Source organism: Musa acuminata, chromosome BXJ2-4 (genome assembly GCF_036884655.1).
Source record: "Musa acuminata AAA Group cultivar baxijiao chromosome BXJ2-4, Cavendish_Baxijiao_AAA, whole genome shotgun sequence".
NCBI lineage: Eukaryota > Viridiplantae > Streptophyta > Magnoliopsida > Zingiberales > Musaceae > Musa > Musa acuminata.
Genome location: NC_088341.1, coordinates 36,961,446 through 36,983,582, shown reverse-complemented (window position 1 = coordinate 36,983,582; position 22,137 = coordinate 36,961,446). Strand labels below are relative to the sequence as shown.

The 22,137-nt window shown below is 35.8% G+C and overlaps 1 protein-coding gene and 1 long non-coding RNA gene across 3 annotated transcripts; one reads left to right on the top strand and one right to left on the bottom strand.

Annotated features, from left to right (window-relative positions):
* The first annotated feature begins 1,655 nt into the window (after positions 1 to 1,655).
* LOC103979018 (ABC transporter G family member 45) lies at positions 1,656 to 17,406 on the top strand. The gene is made up of 22 exons (XM_065105420.1): positions 1,656 to 1,784; positions 1,903 to 2,023; positions 3,631 to 3,719; positions 4,678 to 4,762; positions 4,857 to 5,016; positions 5,143 to 5,216; positions 5,289 to 5,345; positions 5,907 to 5,997; positions 6,138 to 6,439; positions 8,290 to 8,888; positions 8,982 to 9,142; positions 9,242 to 9,345; positions 9,752 to 9,917; positions 10,581 to 10,750; positions 10,866 to 11,198; positions 11,395 to 11,685; positions 13,627 to 13,710; positions 13,789 to 13,922; positions 13,992 to 14,219; positions 14,291 to 14,462; positions 16,634 to 16,888; positions 16,957 to 17,406. Exons 1-22 carry the CDS (start codon positions 1,705 to 1,707, stop codon positions 17,224 to 17,226), a joined length of 4,026 nt encoding a protein of 1,341 aa, XP_064961492.1. The 5' UTR covers positions 1,656 to 1,704; the 3' UTR covers positions 17,227 to 17,406.
* Positions 5,397 to 21,859, bottom strand: LOC135610646 (uncharacterized). Of its 2 annotated transcripts, none has more exons than XR_010486269.1 (6): positions 21,598 to 21,846; positions 21,265 to 21,487; positions 11,481 to 11,578; positions 8,344 to 8,414; positions 6,350 to 6,492; positions 5,397 to 5,742 (listed from the first exon to the last, which is right to left on the bottom strand). It is a non-coding gene; the product is annotated as an uncharacterized LOC135610646 (long non-coding RNA). The 2 variants fall into 2 exon arrangements; XR_010486270.1 differs by lacking the exon at positions 5,397 to 5,742 and adding an exon at positions 5,750 to 6,045 and having other exon boundaries at positions 6,126 to 6,492; positions 21,598 to 21,859.
* Positions 21,860 to 22,137: the final 278 nt, after the last annotated feature.

Here is a 22,137-nt window from a genome sequence, read left to right as displayed (position 1 = left end):
AGTGTTTGGGAAGAAACAAAAATAAAAATATATTGGGGATTATGAAAATATGAGAAATTTTGAAAACATAGACAAATCACTCATTTTCTACTCAATTCTTACTGCCTATTTAAAAGGAGAATTTTCTCCTCCCTCTATAAAAAAATATATATAATTTTTTAAATATTTATTCTTACAAAGTTATGAAAATATCATCTAACTTTAATGTGTCGAAATTAAGTTAGTTAATTTTTTTTCTCAAGAAGCTCTCTCTAACATCACCTTCTTTTTTTAACCTACACTAATCATTTTTTCCTCCTCTCTTTTTCTATAGACCGATCGAGTTATAGTATTTTTTTATTATCAGAAAAAAATATTTATCACAGTAAAAGAAATATTATGTTATGATATTTTTATACTATGTTATAATATTTTCTTAATATTAATAAAAATACTACAACACGGCGTTAGAACACATACTATAATAAAATTTATAGAAAATATTTTTTTCTGATTTTGTTGAAAACATTGTAACCATGTCGATTCATCGCATGGACCGATCTATTTTCGAAAGAAAATGATGTTGGCTATCAAGTCAAGGAGTGCTAGGCAAGAAAGAAAGGGACGTTGACATTTCTCGAGAAACACAAAAAAAGATGAGATTTTTTTCGAAAAAATCAATTGAATTAATGGATATAAATAATAAAAAATAGTTTGATATTATAATTTAATAGCAATTGGGTTGTGCGTCAATTTTGGGTATCCAAATCTATCCCGAATATATACTTTTTATATTGAGACTTGAAACCTTACTTGAGCAGAGACAGATGGATGTGAGAACCACCACCCAAAAAGAAATCGATAACTAAGGATCCAATAGACAAAAGACAATAGGTGGAAAGGAGTTGGTGGAATCGGAGAATTAGATTAAATAGTGTATTAAGTATTCCACATGCTTCGTTTCCTTCTCTTCTCATCATCAATGAGAGTTGAAATAATGATTCACGTGAGATATAAGAAAATGATGGCTTGGCTACTCGACAACACCCCACACAGAACAATCCACTTGCGCCATTTATGTTGAGTTGATCGATTCATGCCTAACACAAACTTTTACGTTTGGCTTGTGTTATAGAGTGATGAGGCATTATATCTTGGTTTTATGTCGATCATAATCCATCAAAGAATTAAGGATGTCATCATATTCATCTCAAACTTAGACATACATACATACACACGTAATTCTTTTAGTTTAAGCCAACATGAGATTATTGATATTTACCCATCAATCTCTATGATTTAATTGTTGATGTGATAGTTCATTTTCCACTCACCACTTGTCCTTCTCCCTTATCTACGAGCTCTATAATCCGAAAGGAGTTGATTGAAAGGAGAAGAACTTATGATTTTCTAGTTTTTTTATTTATTTTCCTTGTAGAAGAAAACGAAAGAAAAAGAAAAAGTGATGCGTGAGAGTGTCAAAGAATTCTTTCATGGCTGGAGAAAATAAACAAGACAGATATACACGATCGAGTTAGCGAAAACTATGGCCACCAAATCACGTAGAGAGGCTCATCGGTCAATTTCTTCCATTGAAAGGCCCCAACATGTGCGCTATATATACTACTAGTCTTTCTTCGTCTTCTTCCTCTTCTTCTTGCCTGAAGCTTGTTTCAGAGAGAGAGAGAGAGAGAGAGAGAGAGAGAGAGAGAGAGAGAGAGAGAGATGGAGGGATCCGACGGTCCTCCAATGACATGCGAGGAGCACGAAGAGCTCGTCCTGCGTCTGCGAGATTGGAGAGCGAGGTACTTTGGGAGTCAAAACCCTATTTAGATGATGATGATGATGAGAGCTCGAGAGCAGATTCAAGTCTGCCGCTTCTCTCCGGGTATCCTTCATCCGTGTCTTTCTGTGTGAGGTTAGGTTGAGCGTGGAGCTCCCCAAGATCGAAGTCCGGTTCGAGGATGTGTCGGTGGAGACGGAGGTCTATGTTCGGAGAAGGGTTCTTCCTACTCTCTCCAACACCATCATCAACACCGCTCAGGTAGACTGCATGGCCTCCATGCTCTACAACATCGCTGGCTTTCGCCACCTCAAACAAGTGGCCGATGCTCATGCAAAAGAAGCCATCTCTCTCTCTCTCTCTCTCTCTCTCTACACATATATATTACGTACAAAAAGTGTTACGTTTCTCTTATGGTGGGAGATAAACTTCCATAAATGTATGTGCACACAGGACAATACCGTGCACACTATAAAAGGACTAAAAGATCAGTTTCGTGTTGCTCAGTTGATCTATCACCTGCAGACCTTCCCTGCTGACACTTACCTTATGATCTTATAAATTCATTCATCAACACACACACACACACTATATATATATATATACTCTATCAAAGAGATGCAAGTTATATGGCAATTGATTCAAATAATATCACCTCCTTTGAAGTCCATGAGAAGTGATGGAGGTAAGCTCAAGAAACCTTGCACAAGCTTTTCCCATCACTTGGTTCTCCAAGCTGGAAATCTTCAGCAACCTTAGATAACCCTTTCAATCAACACCCATCTTGGTTCTCACATTTTTTTCGTCTTGAAAAGTTCCTCGGTTTGGTAATCCCTTAGTGTGAGGGTTTTCTTCCTGTTATTCTTTAAAAAAAAAAGAAGAAGAAGAAGAAGAAAGGTAATAAGTAAAATTTTCTTCTTCTTTTTTTTGGCATTAATGTGAACTGTTCAATTTACCTTTTTGTTTAGTTACCATTGTATTTAAGTTTGAACTCTTTTATTTTATTTTTTGCAATGGACATGAGGATTTAAATTTTTTTTTGTTTCTAATTTGATTGGAGTCTTTGTCTTGGGTTGGAATCCAATAAACTATCAAGCCTCTATATATCCTCTTCTTCTTCTTCTTCTTCTTCTTCTTTGGTTTTCAATGATTCCCCTCTCTACTTTATGTGTTTTTTTTCTGGCAAATAGAGAGATAATCTTATGAAAGTAAGCATATTTGCAGAAGCTTGAATTCTATATCTAGAGAATGATCTAAACAACATTTTAATGACAAGTTTCCAACTATAACCATCCTATACTTTTCTAGCATTAAGATTAAGTGCATACACATAGTATTATTTTTCTCAAAAGCTATTGATGAGCTTCTTTTGTACTATAAGATCTAAGTATGTAGTGTTTGATTGGAATCATTAGAAATGAGGTGTTCCTATTGGATGCAACACCATCTCCTCTCATGCCATCAAATTAAGTGTTGACCATATATGGAGTTGTGGCACATAAAAGAAGAATCACATGCAAGAAAACAATGTCATTCCAAGCATCATTTCTGTACTACCATAAGGATGACCACTGTATAATATATATAATATGGGTGTCTCCATTCTTCTTAATTCCCAAGTTTGACCCTTTTGGCACTCATTTAACATGTCTCGCAATCAAGGAAAAAGAAAGCTGCTGGCTGGCTATATTGGATGAAGAAACAAAAAAAAGAGAGAGATAGATATGAGAGAGAAATTTGCAGCTTATCCTTGCATTAAATTCTCTGATACTTTCATACAGTTTGCTCTTTGGCAAACTAAGACTGCATGTAGATATATTTTTGGATGCAAACACAGATGTGGACTGTTGTTCTCATGATTTGAACAGGAGGTGATGGGATGGATGAAACTGTATCCTGCTCAAAAGAAACCTGTCAAAATCCTTGATGATTTGAGAGGAATAATAAGGCCTTCCAGGTACTTACAAGCTACCACTGCATTGCTCATTTGTTGTGTTTCAATTTGGAGATCAAGTCTAATTAAAAGTATAATCAATCCTCTCAGCTTTGTGTTTGTAATCCTTCAAAAAAAAAAAAATTTCTCGAAGCATGCTAGCAAAAAAAAGAAAAAAAAACCTAATTAAAGTATTTTAGAAATTCAATTTTTAGTATTTTTGTTAGTGGTAGTGAACCAAAATTTCAGCTATTTACTTTGTTGATGCACACACAATATATGAATAATAATTAGATTTTTAGAGGGAAAAGTGGTGTGACCTTAACAAGTTTCTACTTGAGTTTGTACATCTAAAATATTCAAAAAATAGAGGATGTGGTTTTCATTTCAAAAAATTTATAAAGCCCTTGAAATTTTTTAGTTAACATATTGCTAAGTAAATTGGTTGTTTTTCTTCCCCCTTTTTACTTACTATGCCTATTAGTGATACTTAACCATTGATATGATTTGGTATTTTGAATCATTAATCACAAACACTAATTAGAAAGATTTTCTAGTTGAGGAAATTAATTAGACAGCTTAACTTCTGAATCGCGAATCGATGCCAGTTTAAGATAATAATTATAAATATTAATTAGAGAGGGGATATGATTTGGCATATATGATAACGATTACTTAGAAACTTGTCCATTATATTAAATAATAAAAGAGTGGCAAATTCTAAGATATGAATAAATTATGATAATAATAATATATTTTTAAATTATATTTATGGGGGGTGGATATTGGTTTTCATTCCATTCCGAATTACTTGTCGAAAATTATGCTAATAATATTGTCTTGTTCTTCCATAAAATTATGAGCTGCATAGGTTAAACTAATTATTATTATTTCATCTCTCTTCCTCTTTGAATACAAAGAGAGAAAAAACAATAAAAATAGAATATATATATATTATATGATGATAATATTTTGATTTCAGGATGACACTTGTGCTTGGACCCCCGGAGTCTGGAAAGTCAACGTTTTTGAAAGCCTTATCGGGAAAATTAGATTCGAGCTTAAATGTAAGCAATCATTCATTAATCTTTGCCTTAAAGCTCCTAAAAATATTGTAATTTGTTTTTTTTTTACATTAATTATATCTTTTCACTCGAATAGTTTGCAGGAAAAGTCACGTACAATGACGAGAAGATGGATCGTGGCATCCTGCAGAGGATGTGTGCGTATGTTGGTCAACGCGACCTCCACCACGCCGAGATGACTGTGAAGGAGACGATTGAGTTCGCTCGACGAATGCTAAATGCCGGAAATCAATCTGGTGATCCTAATTATATTATCCGTACGATTAATCATAATGATAAATTTATAATACAACATGAATCACCTGCAAAACAAGAACAAGAAATGGCGGATTTTAAATAGGAATTTGCAATCGCTGTGTTAGGATATTCTCATCACCTGATGGCCTCGCAAGAGATGGGCGCAGGAAAGAACGAAGGGGTTGACTCGATTGCTGAGGTAGTGATTTGATTTCTTGACACATCGAAATGAATTCGTAGCGCTGATTTCTCTCATAAATGAATCGTGCAGGGGAAAGATCACACGAGAGAAGATGAAGGGGACTTTGTGGTCAACTATATTCTCAAGGTATGTGCCTAAATAGTCAAAATCAAATACTCAGATACAGATTTTTGGATGTTGAAGTAGCACAAAGCCATGCTGTATAAACAAAGTGTAGAATGTCATATTTTAATTTACAGAGTGATTTAAAGATACTACAATAACCAAGACATTCAACAATGAACTTTGACTCTTTTAAGGTTCAAAGTTGATGATACCATATCGGCAACATGACGATAACTGATAGCTAGGATTTGTCCAACATGAAAGTTGGAATCTGTTCTTTTCGATAGATATCTGCTATCACAAGACAGAATACAAATTCTAGTGACACAACAATCACTGATGTTGACACACTTGCATAATCCTGTGTGTATCACAGCGTATTTTGATTTTCTCCAAAATTTGCATCGGCGTCAGCCTCCTGCATTGGGATAGAATTATCAGCATTATTTGCATGCCAGTAGCTAATTGAAATGATAAGAGAAACTTCTTTTCTACAAACAAATGTAGCAATAAAGATATTGAACTGCAAGTGTTCTTATCCGCAACAATTCTGCTCACATTAGTCATGATTTAACCTTTCAGATAACTGGCTTGGATGAGTGCGCCGACACACTAATAGGTGATGAAATGAGAAGGGGAATATCCGGAGGACAAAAGAAAAGAGTCACCATAGGTAGGAAACACATGGTTGATCTTGTATCCCTCCCCTTGGTAACATGCTCTTAGACAAAGCAACTCTCGATTAGCTAGCATAAAACTATTGTGGATGAACCAATGGACTAAAAAATGGTACCCACATACTTTGTCTTGCAGGAGAAATGCTAGCGGCACCAGCACAATGTTTTTTCATGGATGACATTTCAACTGGGCTTGATAGCTCCACTACATTTCAGATTCTCAAGTATTTGCAGCAGTTGACGCATGTTTTGGATCTCACCATGGTTATATCTTTACTTCAACCTACTCGAGAGGCATTTAACCTGTTTGATGACATAATCCTCTTATGTGAGGGGCGAATTGCTTACCAAGGACCACGGCAACATGTTCTTGAATTTTTTGAGTCGATGGGCTTCAAATGTCCTGATAGGAAGAACGTCGCCAACTTCCTTCAAGAGGTACCAACTACCAGTTGTTCCTTAAAGTTAACAGGTTCCTGATCACTTGTCTCCTGGATAGTTAAACAATTGTTTTGTAGATTTTCAAACTGGACCATTAGGAACTTAAAAAAGAGTCAAGATATAAGTACCAGAAAACCAAGCGACAAGGAATTCTTATTTCTCAATAGAGAACACATTTTCAGAAAAAATAAAGAAAGCAAGGAACATATAGGTCATTTTTCTTTTTAACAGAAACACCAACCTCGTTCTGAGTATGCTAAGATTTGCAGAACAATATTGACAATTTGTTATTCTTGCATTAATGCTTTAGGTGCATCATTCAGGACCATTATGTTGGCAAGAATTGTCCAAGCAGATAGCATATCCATATATAATCTTACAACAGAAAGCTATATCTACATCGGAATTTGTACTTCATAATTAAGTACCTAATAGTAAGCAACATGCTCATTGAATGCACCAAGCTTCAAGGACTTACTTCTAATGGCTAATTAATGTTGTTAAAATCAGTTGAGTAGCAATCCGATCAGACCTCTAGTCACTAGGTACCTCATTGGTCGGACCAGTGGGTAAAATTAGTCATGTTACATGTTTAATGAATACATAACAGAGCTTCAGACATCAAGTTAGTAATTTTAAATGAATAATAGCAACTTAAGACTTGATTTCAAGGTTTCGAGGTCCTCTTATATTTAATTTCTCCTTTCCTCTATAGGATAAAACTACCCTAGCCAATGATAGTTAAAGAGTGCTGGGTCAATCCAATTAAATAGTTAAACTACCGTAGCCAATGATAGTTGAACTAGGTCAAACTACCGGAGCCAATGATAGTTAAATAGTTAAAACTACCCTAGACAAGTAAGATAAAGAGTTCTAGGTCATATTTGGGCCATTTAAAATCTACTGGTTCAGTTTGGACTAGCCAGTTCTTCTAATCCAGTTATTCAAATTTCCAATCAATAGTTGAATCAGGCTGGCCAAGGACCCAATCATGTTTAAAAATGATTGGGTAAAATTAGTCATATTCAAATTTAAAAATGAATTCTCACAATAGATCCAATATATTGGAACAAAAAAAAAGAATAGTCCTCATGTTTTTAAATTATAAAATTGTGAAATGATGAATTTTGCAAGATCTAGGTAATTTAACACGGTCATGTTGTTTGGTTCAAGATCCCCTTTTTTTTTCCGACTTCACACGATCTTGCTCCTTGGTGCCACGACAAGGTTGGTCCTTTACCACCTAAGTAACCAACATCCAAGTTACAGAAACAACCAATTTGTATGCAAAAATAAGGTTGTACACATTGACCCTTTTAGATTTTGTATTCACTTTTGCATCGTGAACTAGGCTGCCCTTATGCTGTCATCTTAGTGACCTTGAATCTTGAAAATGTGTCTAATAATTTTCTTTTTCGAATTTTTGTTAGATTAGTTTCTCTTTGGAAATATATCTGCTCAACATTTCTTTCTTAAAAAAAAAGGTAGAGAGCATTAAAGATTTTTTTTTTCTGAAAGAGAGTTGAAATCCAACTCATCTTTCACTAGAGATCCTTTGGCATTGGAAGTTGTATGCCGTACCCATCTTCTAAATTGATGATATCACGGTTTGATAGTATGGACCATGGATTATATGACCTGAAGAATCCTGTGGAATCTGAATGCATACACTATATGTGAGCGTCCAAATATGAAAAAACAAACCATATGACAAAGGAATTTTTGTTTAAGCACATCAAGTAAATATGTATCCTACAGCCAGTAATGAATCAAGCATTGCTCCTGCAAGGCCTTTTGTTTCAGGAATATTTTCTAATGGATTGGTTTCTTGGTACGGACTAATGTAGGTAACATCGAAGATGGATCAAGAACAATATTGGGTGAATAACAGAAGCACATACCAGTACGTACCCGTGCAGAAGTTCTCAGATTCCTTTGGCTCTTCCCATTATGGCCAGCTTCTTCAGAAAGACTTGCACATGCGATACAGCAGTAAAAAGAGTGATCAGATGATCGGAATAAAAGAAAGATATAGCATCCCAAAGTGGGATGTATTCAAGGTCTGCTTCTCAAGGGAGAAGTTATTGATGAAGAGGAACTCCCCAGTTCACATATTCAAGGCCATACAAATAGTACTCTTGGCTATTGTGATTATGACAGTTTTCTTTCGATCAAAAATGAAACATCAGACAATTGACGATGGGAGCCGTTATATGGGAGCCATTTTTGCTGCAGTAGTTATAGTGAAGTTTAACGGCATGACAGAGTTGGCAATAATGGTAAAAAGACTTCCTATCTACTACAAGCAGAGGAAAGTATTAATTTTACCAGGATGGGCACTCCTTTTATCTATTACAATCCTTAGTATCCCAATGTCATTCATTGAAACAGGTCTGTGGACAAGTTTAACATACTACATGATTGGCTTTGCACCATCAGCAGTTAGGTAGGAGAATAGTTTACCCTCTTTCCTCTGAATACAATGGATATAAAGACATTAGATGCCATTTGTATATTCATACATCTGTTTTCATGGTAGATTCCTCCAGCAGTTCTTGGCTTTGTTCTGTGTGCATCAGATGTCAATGGCACTCTTCCGTTTTATAGCTATTATTGGGAGAACACAACTTATGGCAAATACAATTGGAACTGCCTCTCTAATAGCAATCTATATACTTGGGGGATTTGTCATATCAAAAGGTAGATAGTTTAGTTCTTTTTCTTTTTCTCCTTAAAAGTGCAAGTTTCTTTGTCTATCTCAATCTAATCATTAACTATTTGTTTCCTATGCCTGATCAGATAGCATACAGTCATGGTTAATTTGGGGTTATTGGTTCTCTCCTGTAACATATGGTCAGAATGCAGTAGCAATCAATGAATTTCTTGATGAAAGGTGGAGTATGGTAAGCTCCAACTTCTCCATGTAGTGGAATGTAAATAATCATTACTCTGACCTAATGCAAACATACTAAGAAGTAGTGAACATGGAGAATATGGACATAAGAGTGATGCAATAGATTGATTGTAGCCCTTTGATGCACTATTTTGTCACTAAAAAGACTTTGTGGAAGTTTAAATGTGAATTCTACTAAACTTCAATAAACATGTGAAGATCTGAAATATCCATGTTATACTGTTACCAAACAATTATCATAAACATTTTAGCTTATGTTAATTCCAAAATCAAATAAAATCTTGAATTGTAAGCTGGATAGTTTCTACTCAGAAGTTAGATTTGCTTAATAATGTTCAATATAATCCCTCCTAGATCAGTGAGAGCACTCATTATATCTATTCTAATCTTAACAGAATTCCGAGGATGGAGAAAGCACTAATGATACAGTTGGGAAAACCATCCTTAAATCGAGAGGGATGTTAACAGAATCACACTGGTACTGGTACTCTGTGGCAATATTGCTTATATTTGCACTGGTCTTCAACATTTTCGGCATCTTCGCGCTTGAGTACCTCAAAGGTCTATATAATTTCCATAGCTTCATCTTCAAGTGTATATATGTTTGTTATGTATGTGTTTCTACATAAAGTTAAGCTAGCATCCAGACTTCATCCTTCTGAATCAAAATTAAAATTGAGAGCTCCAAACTAGAAGATCAACTCTAATGAACATGATATCCAATATTTATAAGACTAAGAACATTTGGATCAACAGTAATATGTTAATGAGACACAAAAAAAATTCATGTCTTCAATCCTATATATCAATTAGACACAAACAGTAAGCCAATCTAATGACCTAAAATTATGTTAATGAGAGTAAAAAACCAGAGGTACTAAAGTCATTAGACTATAGTATGTGTGCATCTCAGAACATTTTGGATCAACATCACTGGTCTGAATCCTCATCTAAATTGGCCTGAAATATATTTCAGTACATAAATAAATTTTAAACCACTGATTTAATCTTGGCTCGATAAACATCCAGAAGATTTTTAAATTGCAAAAGTCTTGGTTTCTAGGCTTTTTAAAAATCTGTAAATCATGTCACAGAGAATTGATCTTTAATTTGGAGCCTCCATCATTGATTTTCAATCAGTAGGATTTAAGCCTCAATCCAGCTAGGAGAAACTCTAAATATCTGTCAAAAGATTTTTAAGTTGGGTTTTCCATAAAAATGCAGCTCCCAAAAAAAGGCGTGCCAACATGAAAATGTGGCCTAAGGATTTTAAGAAGATCAACAAAGCTGATGACCAAGCAACTTCAGCAGCATCCCAAAGAAGGATGTCTCTACCATTCCAGCCTCTGACAATTGCATTCAGCAATATTAGTTATTATGTTGACGTACCTAAGGTAAACTATAGAATTCTTGTCTTTCCAATAACACCAATACTCTATCTCAAGAAATTTGTACAATGTCAGATTTATTTTCATCATTCTAACTTATCACTCAATTATCACTAATTAGCAATTGAAGAAATTTGGAATCAAGGAGAAGAGACTCCAGTTGTTAAAGGGTGTTTCTGGAGCTTTCAGACCTGGAGTACTAACTGCACTCATGGGGGTCACAGGTGCTGGGAAGACAACATTACTAGATGTTTTGGCAGGAAGAAAAACAGTTGGGCATATCGAAGGAAGCATCAACATATCTGGATACCCTAAAAAGCAGGAGACCTTTGCTAGGGTTTCAGGATACTGTGAACAAGTAGATAATCATTCTCCTTGTCTAACAGTTTTTGAATCTCTATGGTACTCAGCATGGCTTCGTCTGCCATCCCAAGTCGATGGGCACACAATAAGTGTATGTTGCTCCAAAACCAAGATATGCTACACATTTATCGCATAAAGTGGTGGCATATGATAAACATAATAAGATATTTGCATACAATGTGTGCATGGACTTGTCATCGTGTATTATTAGTGCATCTAGTTATACTTTTCTTTTGGTTTTAAAATAGATAAAACTTATATATTATATTTTTTCCTTGCTTTTTCAGATTTTCATAAATGAGGTAATGGAACTGGTTGAGCTCAAGTCATTGAAAGATGCAATGGTAGGTTTGCCAGGAATAAAGGGACTTACAGCAGAACAACGGAAACGTCTGACGATAGCAGTGGAGTTGGTTTCAAGCCCTTCTATCATATTCATGGATGAACCCACAACAGGTTTAGATGCTCGGGCTGCAGCAATTGTCATGAGAACAGTCAGAAAAACAGCAGATACCGGGCGTACAATAGTGTGCACAATCCATCAACCAAGTATTGAGATGTTTGAAGCTTTTGATGAGGTAATTTGATGATTGATGGCTATTAGCCTATTACAGTCTCTCATAATTAAAGAGAATATGACACATCACACATGTGACATAAGCAAAAGTAGAAAGATCAGGTAATCCCATTCCCCAACACAACAACTAAAGAAGAAATATCATGTTTGGATGGCCACGAAAATATTTTGTTATTTCTTTTTCTCTTTCTTACCTTATTTACTTCTTTCAGCTTCTCATGCCCTAGTACCTAGTATTGGCATGCAGGTGCTGATTGCACATCCAGACTAGAAACCAACCAGAATAAAAGAATTTGGCAAAATAAAATATAGATACTAGGGTTCAGAGGCCAAGTCTTATGACATGTGTGATCAAGAATGGATTCTGAAACTTGAAAGTTGCAGCAAATGCAACATATATAAATATAACTAATACTACTCACATTAAAGCATATTCTTTCCATTTGAAATATGAAATTTGAAAAAATAAAAGGCAAAGCAAAATGACAGCAGCACAAGAAATAAGGATATCATTACTCTTTCTCTTGTGACAAAGAATAATGTTCGGAGAAGCAAAAGAAACCTGATAATTTTTCGAAACACCTGAGAATATAGGGATAAATATTTACATCTAGAAGTATACAAGGGTTTGTGAAAAATCATGTGAACACCTGCATGTAGAATATACACATTGCTCATATCTGATGCAATGCTTGTTATGGAGCATCATAATTCATGAATGCTTCGAACCTAAGATTAGACTTGTACGATCATGGTTTTCAATCATTCCTTCTACATTCATAAGAGTAGATTTGTGTTTTAGTTTTCTCAGCAATTGCACATTTTTTATTACTAATAAATCTAGAAATTCAATTTTAAATTATGTATCAGCATCTTTGCACACTTGCCTATAGCATTAGGGAAAATATAGGGAATGGTTATCAGCACATGTTATATGAATGTTTTTGCCTAGCAATATTTGTCTCTTATTTAAGAGGACTACAAGGCAATTTCCAGAATAACTAAAATTTCCATTAAGCATCATATTCACATTAACTTTTTTATTAATAATTTCTGCTTAAGGAATCAAATATTAGTCGGACTGGTACGTACCGACCAGTAATTACCAGTCTAATCAAGGACGGGAACTAGACCATTGAAGTCGATAAATTTTTTATTATTCTTCCCTATGATACCAGATAGTATAGGTTGGTATATTGGCACCTCACCATTCTTGACCAGTTGCCAAAAACTAGTACTGGATCCAGATTTAACTGCTTGCTTCTGCTGTCGTTGCATACTAACAAATGTGCAAATTGTGCGTGAATCATGGGTAAAGCAACAGGTAGTAACACTTAAGCTACAAATGTGTCAAAAAGTTTACTGCTTATAGCTTACTTCAATGGACTACAAGATATACTAAGGATAAAGAATAACACTTTGAACAATTTTTGTAACAGTGATTCATGTTGTAGAAATAGAGATCAATCTTGACACTAAGTGACCCACAAGAGATTATCAAATTCAGAGATTTCTTTGGTGGGGGGCCAGCGATAAAAGTTGTAATAAAATAATTTTCTGCAATGGAGAGGGAAAATGAAAGGAACCTGATAGCTTGAGCAAATAGCAAGTTGCACCCCAGATGAAAGTAAAGCTGTTAATTAGGATAAAGGCCTTAAAATGTCAATTTAAAGGAAATATCAGACAAGCACAAGATAATTGTTATACTTGGAAGTCACTCATGTGGAGTGCTTTTTTATATGTAAAGGGTTCTAATTGACAAAGTCCTTCAATGAAAGGAAAGCAACGGTGAAACATGAACCTCATATACCATATAAAGAATATAGTGCCTTCTAATACTTGCTCAGACATGTAGCAAAACAATCTGATCTACTTGTAATTTTCAGAGATTACCAACCTTGGAAGTTTAACATTTTGCTACAATTATTGTTATCTGTTGCAGTTAGTCCTAATGAAACAAGGAGGGCAGTTAATATATGGAGGACCTTTAGGCAGTTTATCGCGAAACATGATACAATACTTCGAAGTAAGAAACAATCAGTATGTACAAAATTCTGAATTTGTAAGAAGTTTGTTTAACCAACATCTACAAATGTTTTTCCAGGATATTCCAGGAGTGCCACATATCAGAGATGGTCAAAATCCTGCCACGTGGATGTTGGATGTCACTTCTCCAGCCATGGAATATAAGCTTGGCATAGACTATGGAATCATCTTTAGCAAGTCATCTTTGTACATGTAAGCTCATATTATTACTACATAGAAAATTATTGACCAGCATTTAGATTAGTTTTATTTCCTCTTCAGAGAGAACATGAAATTGGTTGATGAGCTGAGCAGAAGAAAAACGAATGAAAAAGATCTACACTTCCCATCCAAATATGCAAAAAGCTTTTGGTCATTGTGCATCTGCTGCCTATGGAAACAGCACAAGTCTTACTGGAAAAATCCAGAGCACAACATAGTTCGTTTCATCATCACAATTACAGTATCAGTCCTATTTGGCATAGTCTTCTTCAGAATTGCTACCAAGATGTAAGCAATAAAACTCATTTTTATCCTCTTTTAAGTGATAAGTTTACTGAATTTCTATAATCAAATAACAGAAGGACCGAACAAGATATTTTCAACATTCAAGGAGCTATATATGGTTCAGCACTGTTTATAGGCTTTGCAAATGCCAGTATATTACAACCTGTTGTGGAAATGGAGAGAACAACATTTTATCGTGAAAGGGCATCCGGGATGTATTCTTCTATGACCTATGCCATTGCTCAGGTACTCTCATTTCGTCATGTGCATTTTATATGAAGAACTATAATGTGACAAGTTAATTTGCTGCCAAGAAAATTATAATAATTTTCTAGTAAATCTTTTATAAGTCAATCATGTTTCTGCATGTTTTCCATCTTTAAACTAGGTAATATTGTGACTCAGAAACTTAGCTCAAACAGAGAACTACAAATATGTTATCCATGTGTAGAGGACATGGCAAAAGACGGGCATGGCAAGACTTGGTTAAAACTTGGAAGAACCCATTGAATTGATTTTCCTTGATCTTAGAAACACTTTCCTAAAGTCTATGAGACAAATCCAACAGAAAAGACCATGTATTAAAACCAATAAAATAGTGACTTATCAACAAGCGAGGCCAGATTCACAAAACCCACATTACAAGAAAAGAAAGGTCTAGGTTGGGCTACTGCTGTAGTGTCTTAGAATAATTTCGGCCAATTTTTTTAGTTCCACTTTATACAATTTATTAACCAGTAGCTTCCTCGAATCATGAAAAATAAAATCACAGCAATTCTTTTTGAACTCTATGTAGGTAAACATGAAAGAAAAAATATATATGAGGCTTGAAGTTGATCCAACTAACCAAAGGGACAACAAAGTTATAAAGAAGAAATGCATTAAGGAACTAATTCATTGAAGGACCAAATAAGGATTGAGAACCCCAACTTGTGAATCATGTCAAAAATGGACAGAATTTAAAGTTTAAACAGCACATATTGGTCCAATCAACAACAAATAATGAATCATCCAGTACTGTATTGCTTGGCATAGTGCATACCAAGGTCTGCCATACCGAAACATACCGCCCATACCGGGCGGTATGTACCGGTCCGACAGGTTACCGGTACGCGAACTGTCTGGTACCACTACAGTGCTACAGTATTATATTGTAGCACTGCTACAGTATGAAAAAAAAAATATAAAATTGTTCGGTACACCAGGGTGTACCGCTCGGTATGCCCTTGTGCACCGCTCGGTGCACCAGTACCATACCGTACCAAACCCAGGTCGAAACGCCGGTACGATACGGTACGGCGAACCTTGGTACATACCATTCATTTTTTTATTATTTTTTCAACAATACTAGGTGGTACAGGTCAGCACACCATTCTGTATTTTGGTACCATAAAACCTTGCCATATATAATTTGTCTTGTTGGAAATAATTTGTTGCACATGAGCATGAAAGAGATAATTTGTTAAAAGACTAGATGCTAGCATGCTGAAAAACACTCCTCCCTCAAGATGAGAAAGAGAAAAACGTATGAAATTTTATGAACATCTACAAAAAATTTTAACATAGTAAAAACAGAAACAAATAAGTAAATTATTTGTAAGAATCATAGTTAAAAAAAAATTATGATAAATTCATCAAAGAAAAATAAATGTTTACACATAAACATCATTTTGTATACATAGTAAGTCTTTTTCCATAGTGTGTGCCTGTTAAGACAAACATCAATATGGTTTATGTGCCAGTAAGGCCATAGATGTCAGAACTAAAACACCACTACCAAATATGATAACTCGAGCAACCAGATTCTACTAAGTGTAGGGGAGGATATCATGACAAGGCATGTTGGTAAGGTACATATTGTATACGTTTGTTGAATTTGAAAGAACCTGTCACTGACAATCTATGGGGCTTGCTAGATCTGTATGAACTAATCCTATCAAATATGATTGATCAACAAGACTATCAATTTGATATTACACAAGGACATATTAAAATATTGATACCCATGACACCTTTAGATTCTATGAACAGCATCATCTCAAGATCAAGATATATCTTTCTGGATGTGATTCATATTTGTTGTTCTCAGTTGTCACTATCCCATAACAACAAGATGGTAACTGTTAAGTAACTAGATGATGTTAATTGACACAATCATGATATCATAAATCTTAGTGATATTACAGTGCTTCTATTACCAAATATGCTAAAAAGAATAGCTCGTAGGCTTAAGAGAAATTGTTAGGTTCACCATAAATATGTGAATATTATTTCTATTTGAAAGCTTCATTTATGCTGATGGTGTCTGGCACCTGACATGCTGTAACAGTATCTTTTGGTTCAGAAAATGTGAATAGCTTTAATGGTCCCTAAACTAATTAACTCTTCATATGTAACCACTAATTTCTTATTTACAGGTGGCCATTGAAATTCCTTATATCATAGTCCAGGTGCTTATTTTCTCGATAATAGTTTACCCAATGATGGGATTCCAATTTGTAGTAGCAAAGTTCTTCTGGTTCATGTTCTTCATGTTCTTAAGCTATATCTACTATGCACTCTTCGGGATGATGACAGTGGCAATAACACCTAACCAAGAAATAGCAGCTGCTCTTTCGTTTTTCCTCTTTGTCTTATGGAATATCTTCTCAGGTTTCTTCATTCCCCGAAAGGTATCTAACATTCTAAATCTGAACTTCTTCACTTTTATATGTTATCCTGACTCATTGGGTTTGTGCAGATGATACCAAGTTGGTGGAGATGGTATTATTGGGTCGATCCTGCTGCATGGACTGTTTATGGTTTGATGGTTTCACAATTAGGAGACAATGTTGATCTTTTGCATGTTGCTGGGAGATCAGATGAGACTGTGAAGGAGTTCCTTAAGGAATATTTTGGTCTACAGGATAAATATCTATCACTCATTGTGTCTCTTCATGTTGCAGTTATCATATTATTTCTTTTCGTCTTTGGATTCAGCATCAAGAATCTGAATTTCCAGAAACGATAGGATAAGAGTCATGATTATTCATGCAACCCAAATACAAGAAAGAACTTTTATACAAGGAAAGGGCATCATTAATTTGTAAATATTGGGATGCTAGTAATAGTCGCTCTCTGTTTCTCCTTATTTTCTCTTGATTAAAGTTAAATTACAGTGATAAATACAGGATAAATATCTATTACTCGTTGTGTCTGTTCATGTTGCAGGGATCGTATTATTTGTTTTAGTTTTTGGATTCAGCATAAAGTATCTGAATTTCCAGGAATGATAGAATCAGAATTACTAAATTTTATGGAACGAAAAGAAAAGAATGAACTCTTATACAAGGAAAGGACATTGTTAATTTGTACAATGTTGGGGTGTTAGTAATCAAGGATCATAATTTCGTACCATACCAGAGTTTTGAGCATAGCTCGGTACAGTACGGTACAGAGTGGTACACCAAGGTGTACCGCTCAGTATATATATATATATATATATATAAGTTAAAAAAAAAAGGCAACATCACCTCCTTTCTCTACCCGTGTGGGGAGAAGAAACTGAGGTTTCCTTCTCCTCGTGCAAAAAAGGGCGATAAGGCACGTCGCCGCCTCGTTTCTTCTGCTCGCGTGGGAAGAAGAAACGTTGCCTCGACGATGCTCTGTTTCTTCTCCCCGCGATATCGCCGAGGCTTATACTCCTTGCGCGAATGACGAGAAGTCGTCGATGACGCCAAGGCCTCGTCGCCTCAAACGAGGAGGAGGCGACATCTCATCTGCGGTGTCCGGCGAGGGAGGTCGACGACGGATCAGGATCATCGAGGGAGAGCAGCGTCGGATCTCTAGGTTCTCCCTTTTCTTCTCCCTCTTCTTTCTTCTCCCTCGGCTCTCCCTCAGCTAATACCACCCGATAGCGGGCGGCGACAGTCAAAATCAATCGTCACCAACTGATTTAGGGTGGTAACGGGGCGGAAGCAGCCCCAATCGACGGTACCGCCCGGTAATGGGCGATCTGCGCATCAGTTTGCTAGCACACCGGTACGTACCGCCCGGTATGGACGGTATTATTCGAAATTAAAATCTTTGCTAGTAATAGTCTGTCCTTTATTTCTCATTATTTTCTCTTAATAAATAATAGCAATCTAAAATTCTTTATATCATTAGGGGCATTTGTCATTTGATTGTAACATAGTAGAACCATAGACTCAAATCAACAGTACTGTTTTTCTCCACTAAAACAATAAGTACATGCCTTCTCCCATCCAAGATAAGACCGAGGGATCATTATAATTGTTGCACATTAATTATAAAATAAATGGATCATATCAGACAAAAAAATCATAGGATATATATCTGTCATATGAATAGCTCAAAACTCACCCGTTGCAACTATTAAGATATTAATGGATCCAACTCACCAAGCTAGCTGAGCATTGAGCAATGTTAACACAAGAAAAGGACTCTCTTTGACATGAGAAACCAAGGAATGCAATTTCCCCTGTTTCAATACAGTACGGTCAGTATTTATGGGTTTAACGACCAACCAGCAAGCGGACCAACCCAAGTTTGGGCGGCTCAAGTGTAATACAAACCAATTTTGGCCTATAATGGGCTTGGACTAGTCTGTCATGGATAAGTTTGTACATAAGGTATTCGATGTAATGTTTTTGTATATCCGTATACTTCAGTTTTGCAAGTTGTGCACGACCGTCGCGTAAAGGCAAAACTATCCAAAAATAGGCTATCCAATTCCAGTCAACCATTTTGGGTTAGAGCAGTGCAAAATGTCAATCATCTCAATACCCTAAAGCTACTCAGGTGGCACATGGTTGGATGGGCCTTTGGGTATTATCTAGGGCTGGTTTACTATATTATTGCACAACAATGTCATATAGGCACTTGTGGAGACTTTTGGCCCGCGGTAGAATGTCTTGGACTTATTGTCGTGTGAATATGTAGAGCTTACAAAGTCCATATTTGTATTTTACATTGTGCTAGGGGCAGATGCCTCCAACTTCAGTGAAATCATCGGACTACAAGAGCTACTGGGCAATGAAGTGTCCCAAAGCTGCACTTCATCCGTAAGCGACCAAAGTGTGGGTGGACAAAGATCAATTGTCAAACGAGCAAACACAATTGGAGATGACAAAGGCCCTACGATATGACGACAAAGGCCACACAATGAGATATCACAGTCCAAGTTCATCACATAAAGATTGGAGTGCAATGGAGATATCACCAAGAGGCGACATGGTGTAGCAGATCATGGTGGATAGTTTAAGGCAACGCAACACACACAAGAGAAATCTCGCGAGGAACTTGATCATCCAGGGGGATGATCAAGAGGTGCTGGGAGCTTCGTTTCGGTGAGTAACACGATGACAAAAATGACTATGGATTCAAAAAGTGAATGTCATGGTACCACAGAGATGTCTTCTATGTATGTACCAAATTTTGCATCGGACAAAAGCATTGATCATCAGTATATGGGAGCTATATTCTACCAATGGGGACTTTCAAGTACTGCAGAATTTTGTTGTCTTTTAAAGGCACTTTGACTGATCCAATGAGGACTTTCAAGTGCAAGTACCAGTAAGTCCCATGGGGGGTTTGGATCAATCAAAGTGCCTTTAAAAGACAACAAAATTCTGCAGCAACCAAGGAGGCCAATAGACAAAAAACAAACTTCATCCCAAGGTTCCAATACTTCTTTGGAATATTTGTAAAGATCCAATTATACTATTATAGAACCAAATATATATGTCATATAGAAGGGAAGAGATGCCCCAAGTACTTTGCAAACTTGCACCATAACACAATGGGGTAACACAGTAGAAACAAATGGTTGCAAGTTTTAGTTGAACACTGGTAGAAACCACAAAAGCTATGCCCATGGAAAGAGTTCCAATTACATCTAGCAAGATTTTCTTCAGTGGCATAGCCAATTATTAATCATTTAATGTTTTTTCTTTTTTCTTTTTGAGACACAACTACCTGCAAAACTTTTGCAAACTTCACTGGCTTTAGTACATAATTTTATATATATGTACAATAAGCAACATATGGATCATCCTCAATGGAGGCCTCAGAATTCCTTCGTCAAACTTTATTACGAAACTGCAGGTCCTTAACGATTTCCATCCATATACATAAATCATGTGCTCATCACAAATATTCTAAGATAGTTTATGTAACACCTCTAATTATTTTACTCTCACGTTGGAAGTGAGAAAAGAATTTAATTGAGTTTAAGAGTTTGTTGGATGTACTATTATTAATTTAGATTTAAGAACTTTGGATCACTGGTTCAGCCTCAGTAAGTTAATAAGGCAGCTATCCCATCAATCTGGATCATGAAAATTAATGTTTGATTAATGAGGGAGGCTATCCCATCAATCTGGATATGGTGAGGGAGGCTTGAGGAGTGAGGAGATTGTAACTCATATCGGAAGTGGGAGAAGAATTGAACTGGGCCATAAAAGTTTGATTGATGTATTACTATTAATTTGGATTTAATTATTTTATATATAATCATTTTGGATCAATGATTCAGGCAAATAAGTTAATTAGCCTATTATCCAATCAAGCAAGGTCATGAAAGTTTCCCAATTATATCATCAATGTTTTCCATCAACATATGTACAGTAAATTGGTGACCAAAATGTTATACCCGAGGCATAAGATCATTACTAAATGCACCCTAATGCTTGAAATTGGTTCAACTAAGATAATGCAAATACGTTAATGAAAAATTTTGCTCGACGTTACATATGTAGGGATCTTTATATGACAGTCAACAATTGAAATTTAGGCACAAATTTAAATGGTTAAGCATGCCATCTTCCCAAGTCTCGAATGGTTGTCTCTCGAGGCCTTTCTATATCATAATTATGTGTCCAAACCCACAAAGTAAACTTGTCAAGCGTTTGAACTACTGAATTAGAAACTAGATTTCCTCCCAATGCAGCATCACATCGAATATATAAAAGATACGAATTGACGAATGAAATGGAAAGGAATATTGAAATCAAACCCAAGAAAGCATAGAAGGTACGAAGATACATACAGAATAGATGACCTTCGCTCTTTGTTCTGGCGTGGTATCATGGTTAAAAATCCTTCAGGGTAAACGCAAAAGGAGCTGTCCTCATGAGATACAACCCTAGCTCCTCCAAGACGTCCCTCTCCGTTCTTCTCTATCCGTCATCCCTAATGATGACCAGGGAGGGCGCAAGGCATCTTCAGAAGGTATTGCTCGAACTAAAGCTGCCTTCCCCATTGATTGAGCACTGCAAATGGACGGAAAAATCATAATCTCTGAAAGTCAATGTGTGTATCAAAGATTCGGTATTGCGTGTGTTTCAATCGTGCAAGCATGAAACTGGGCTTATTCTTTTACCCTTCTCCGGGTTCTCCCTTCTTCCCTTCCTCCTCACTTCAAATTGGACGATCTCCGACGCTGGCGTCCGACGAAACCACGCTGAGCGGCTCGGGATCGCCTCCCTCTACTTGACACCTTCGCACTGTCCCTTGAAAAGAATCCTTTGTGCTCCCCTTTTGTACATAAAGTAAAACCAACAAAATTGTAGATTTAGAGAATAAAAAAAAGAAATAAATAAATTGCAGCTTAGAAAAATAATGAAAACTTAATTAAAAAAAAGAAAAATATTTATTCAAATATTTAAAATTTTCTTATATGTCACTGTCATTAAGTTCATTACTGCTAATCGTGATTATCACTAATTACTGGACTAAGTTAATTACTGCTCCCTCAATACCATTGAAAAGGAAGAAAAGGCTAAGGAGGAGGAGGAGGAAGAAAAAAAAATATTTATGTAAATTTATAAATGAATAGTTTAGAAATATTATAAAATTTTAAAGTAAGATTATGAATAATAAAAAAGTTATAAATAGTAATATCCTTTGGTTTATTTTTATT

Excerpts from the sequence above, each read along its gene's own strand:
- LOC103979018 (XM_065105420.1), top strand. The coding sequence starts at position 1,705 with ATGGAGGGATCCGACGGTCCTCCAATGACATGCGAGGAGCACGAAGAG. Across the intron at positions 13,711-13,788 it reads ACATGATACAATACTTCGAA|GATATTCCAGGAGTGCCACA; the intron begins GTAAGAAACAAT and ends ATGTTTTTCCAG. Across the intron at positions 13,923-13,991 it reads AGCAAGTCATCTTTGTACAT|AGAGAACATGAAATTGGTTG; the intron begins GTAAGCTCATAT and ends TTTCCTCTTCAG.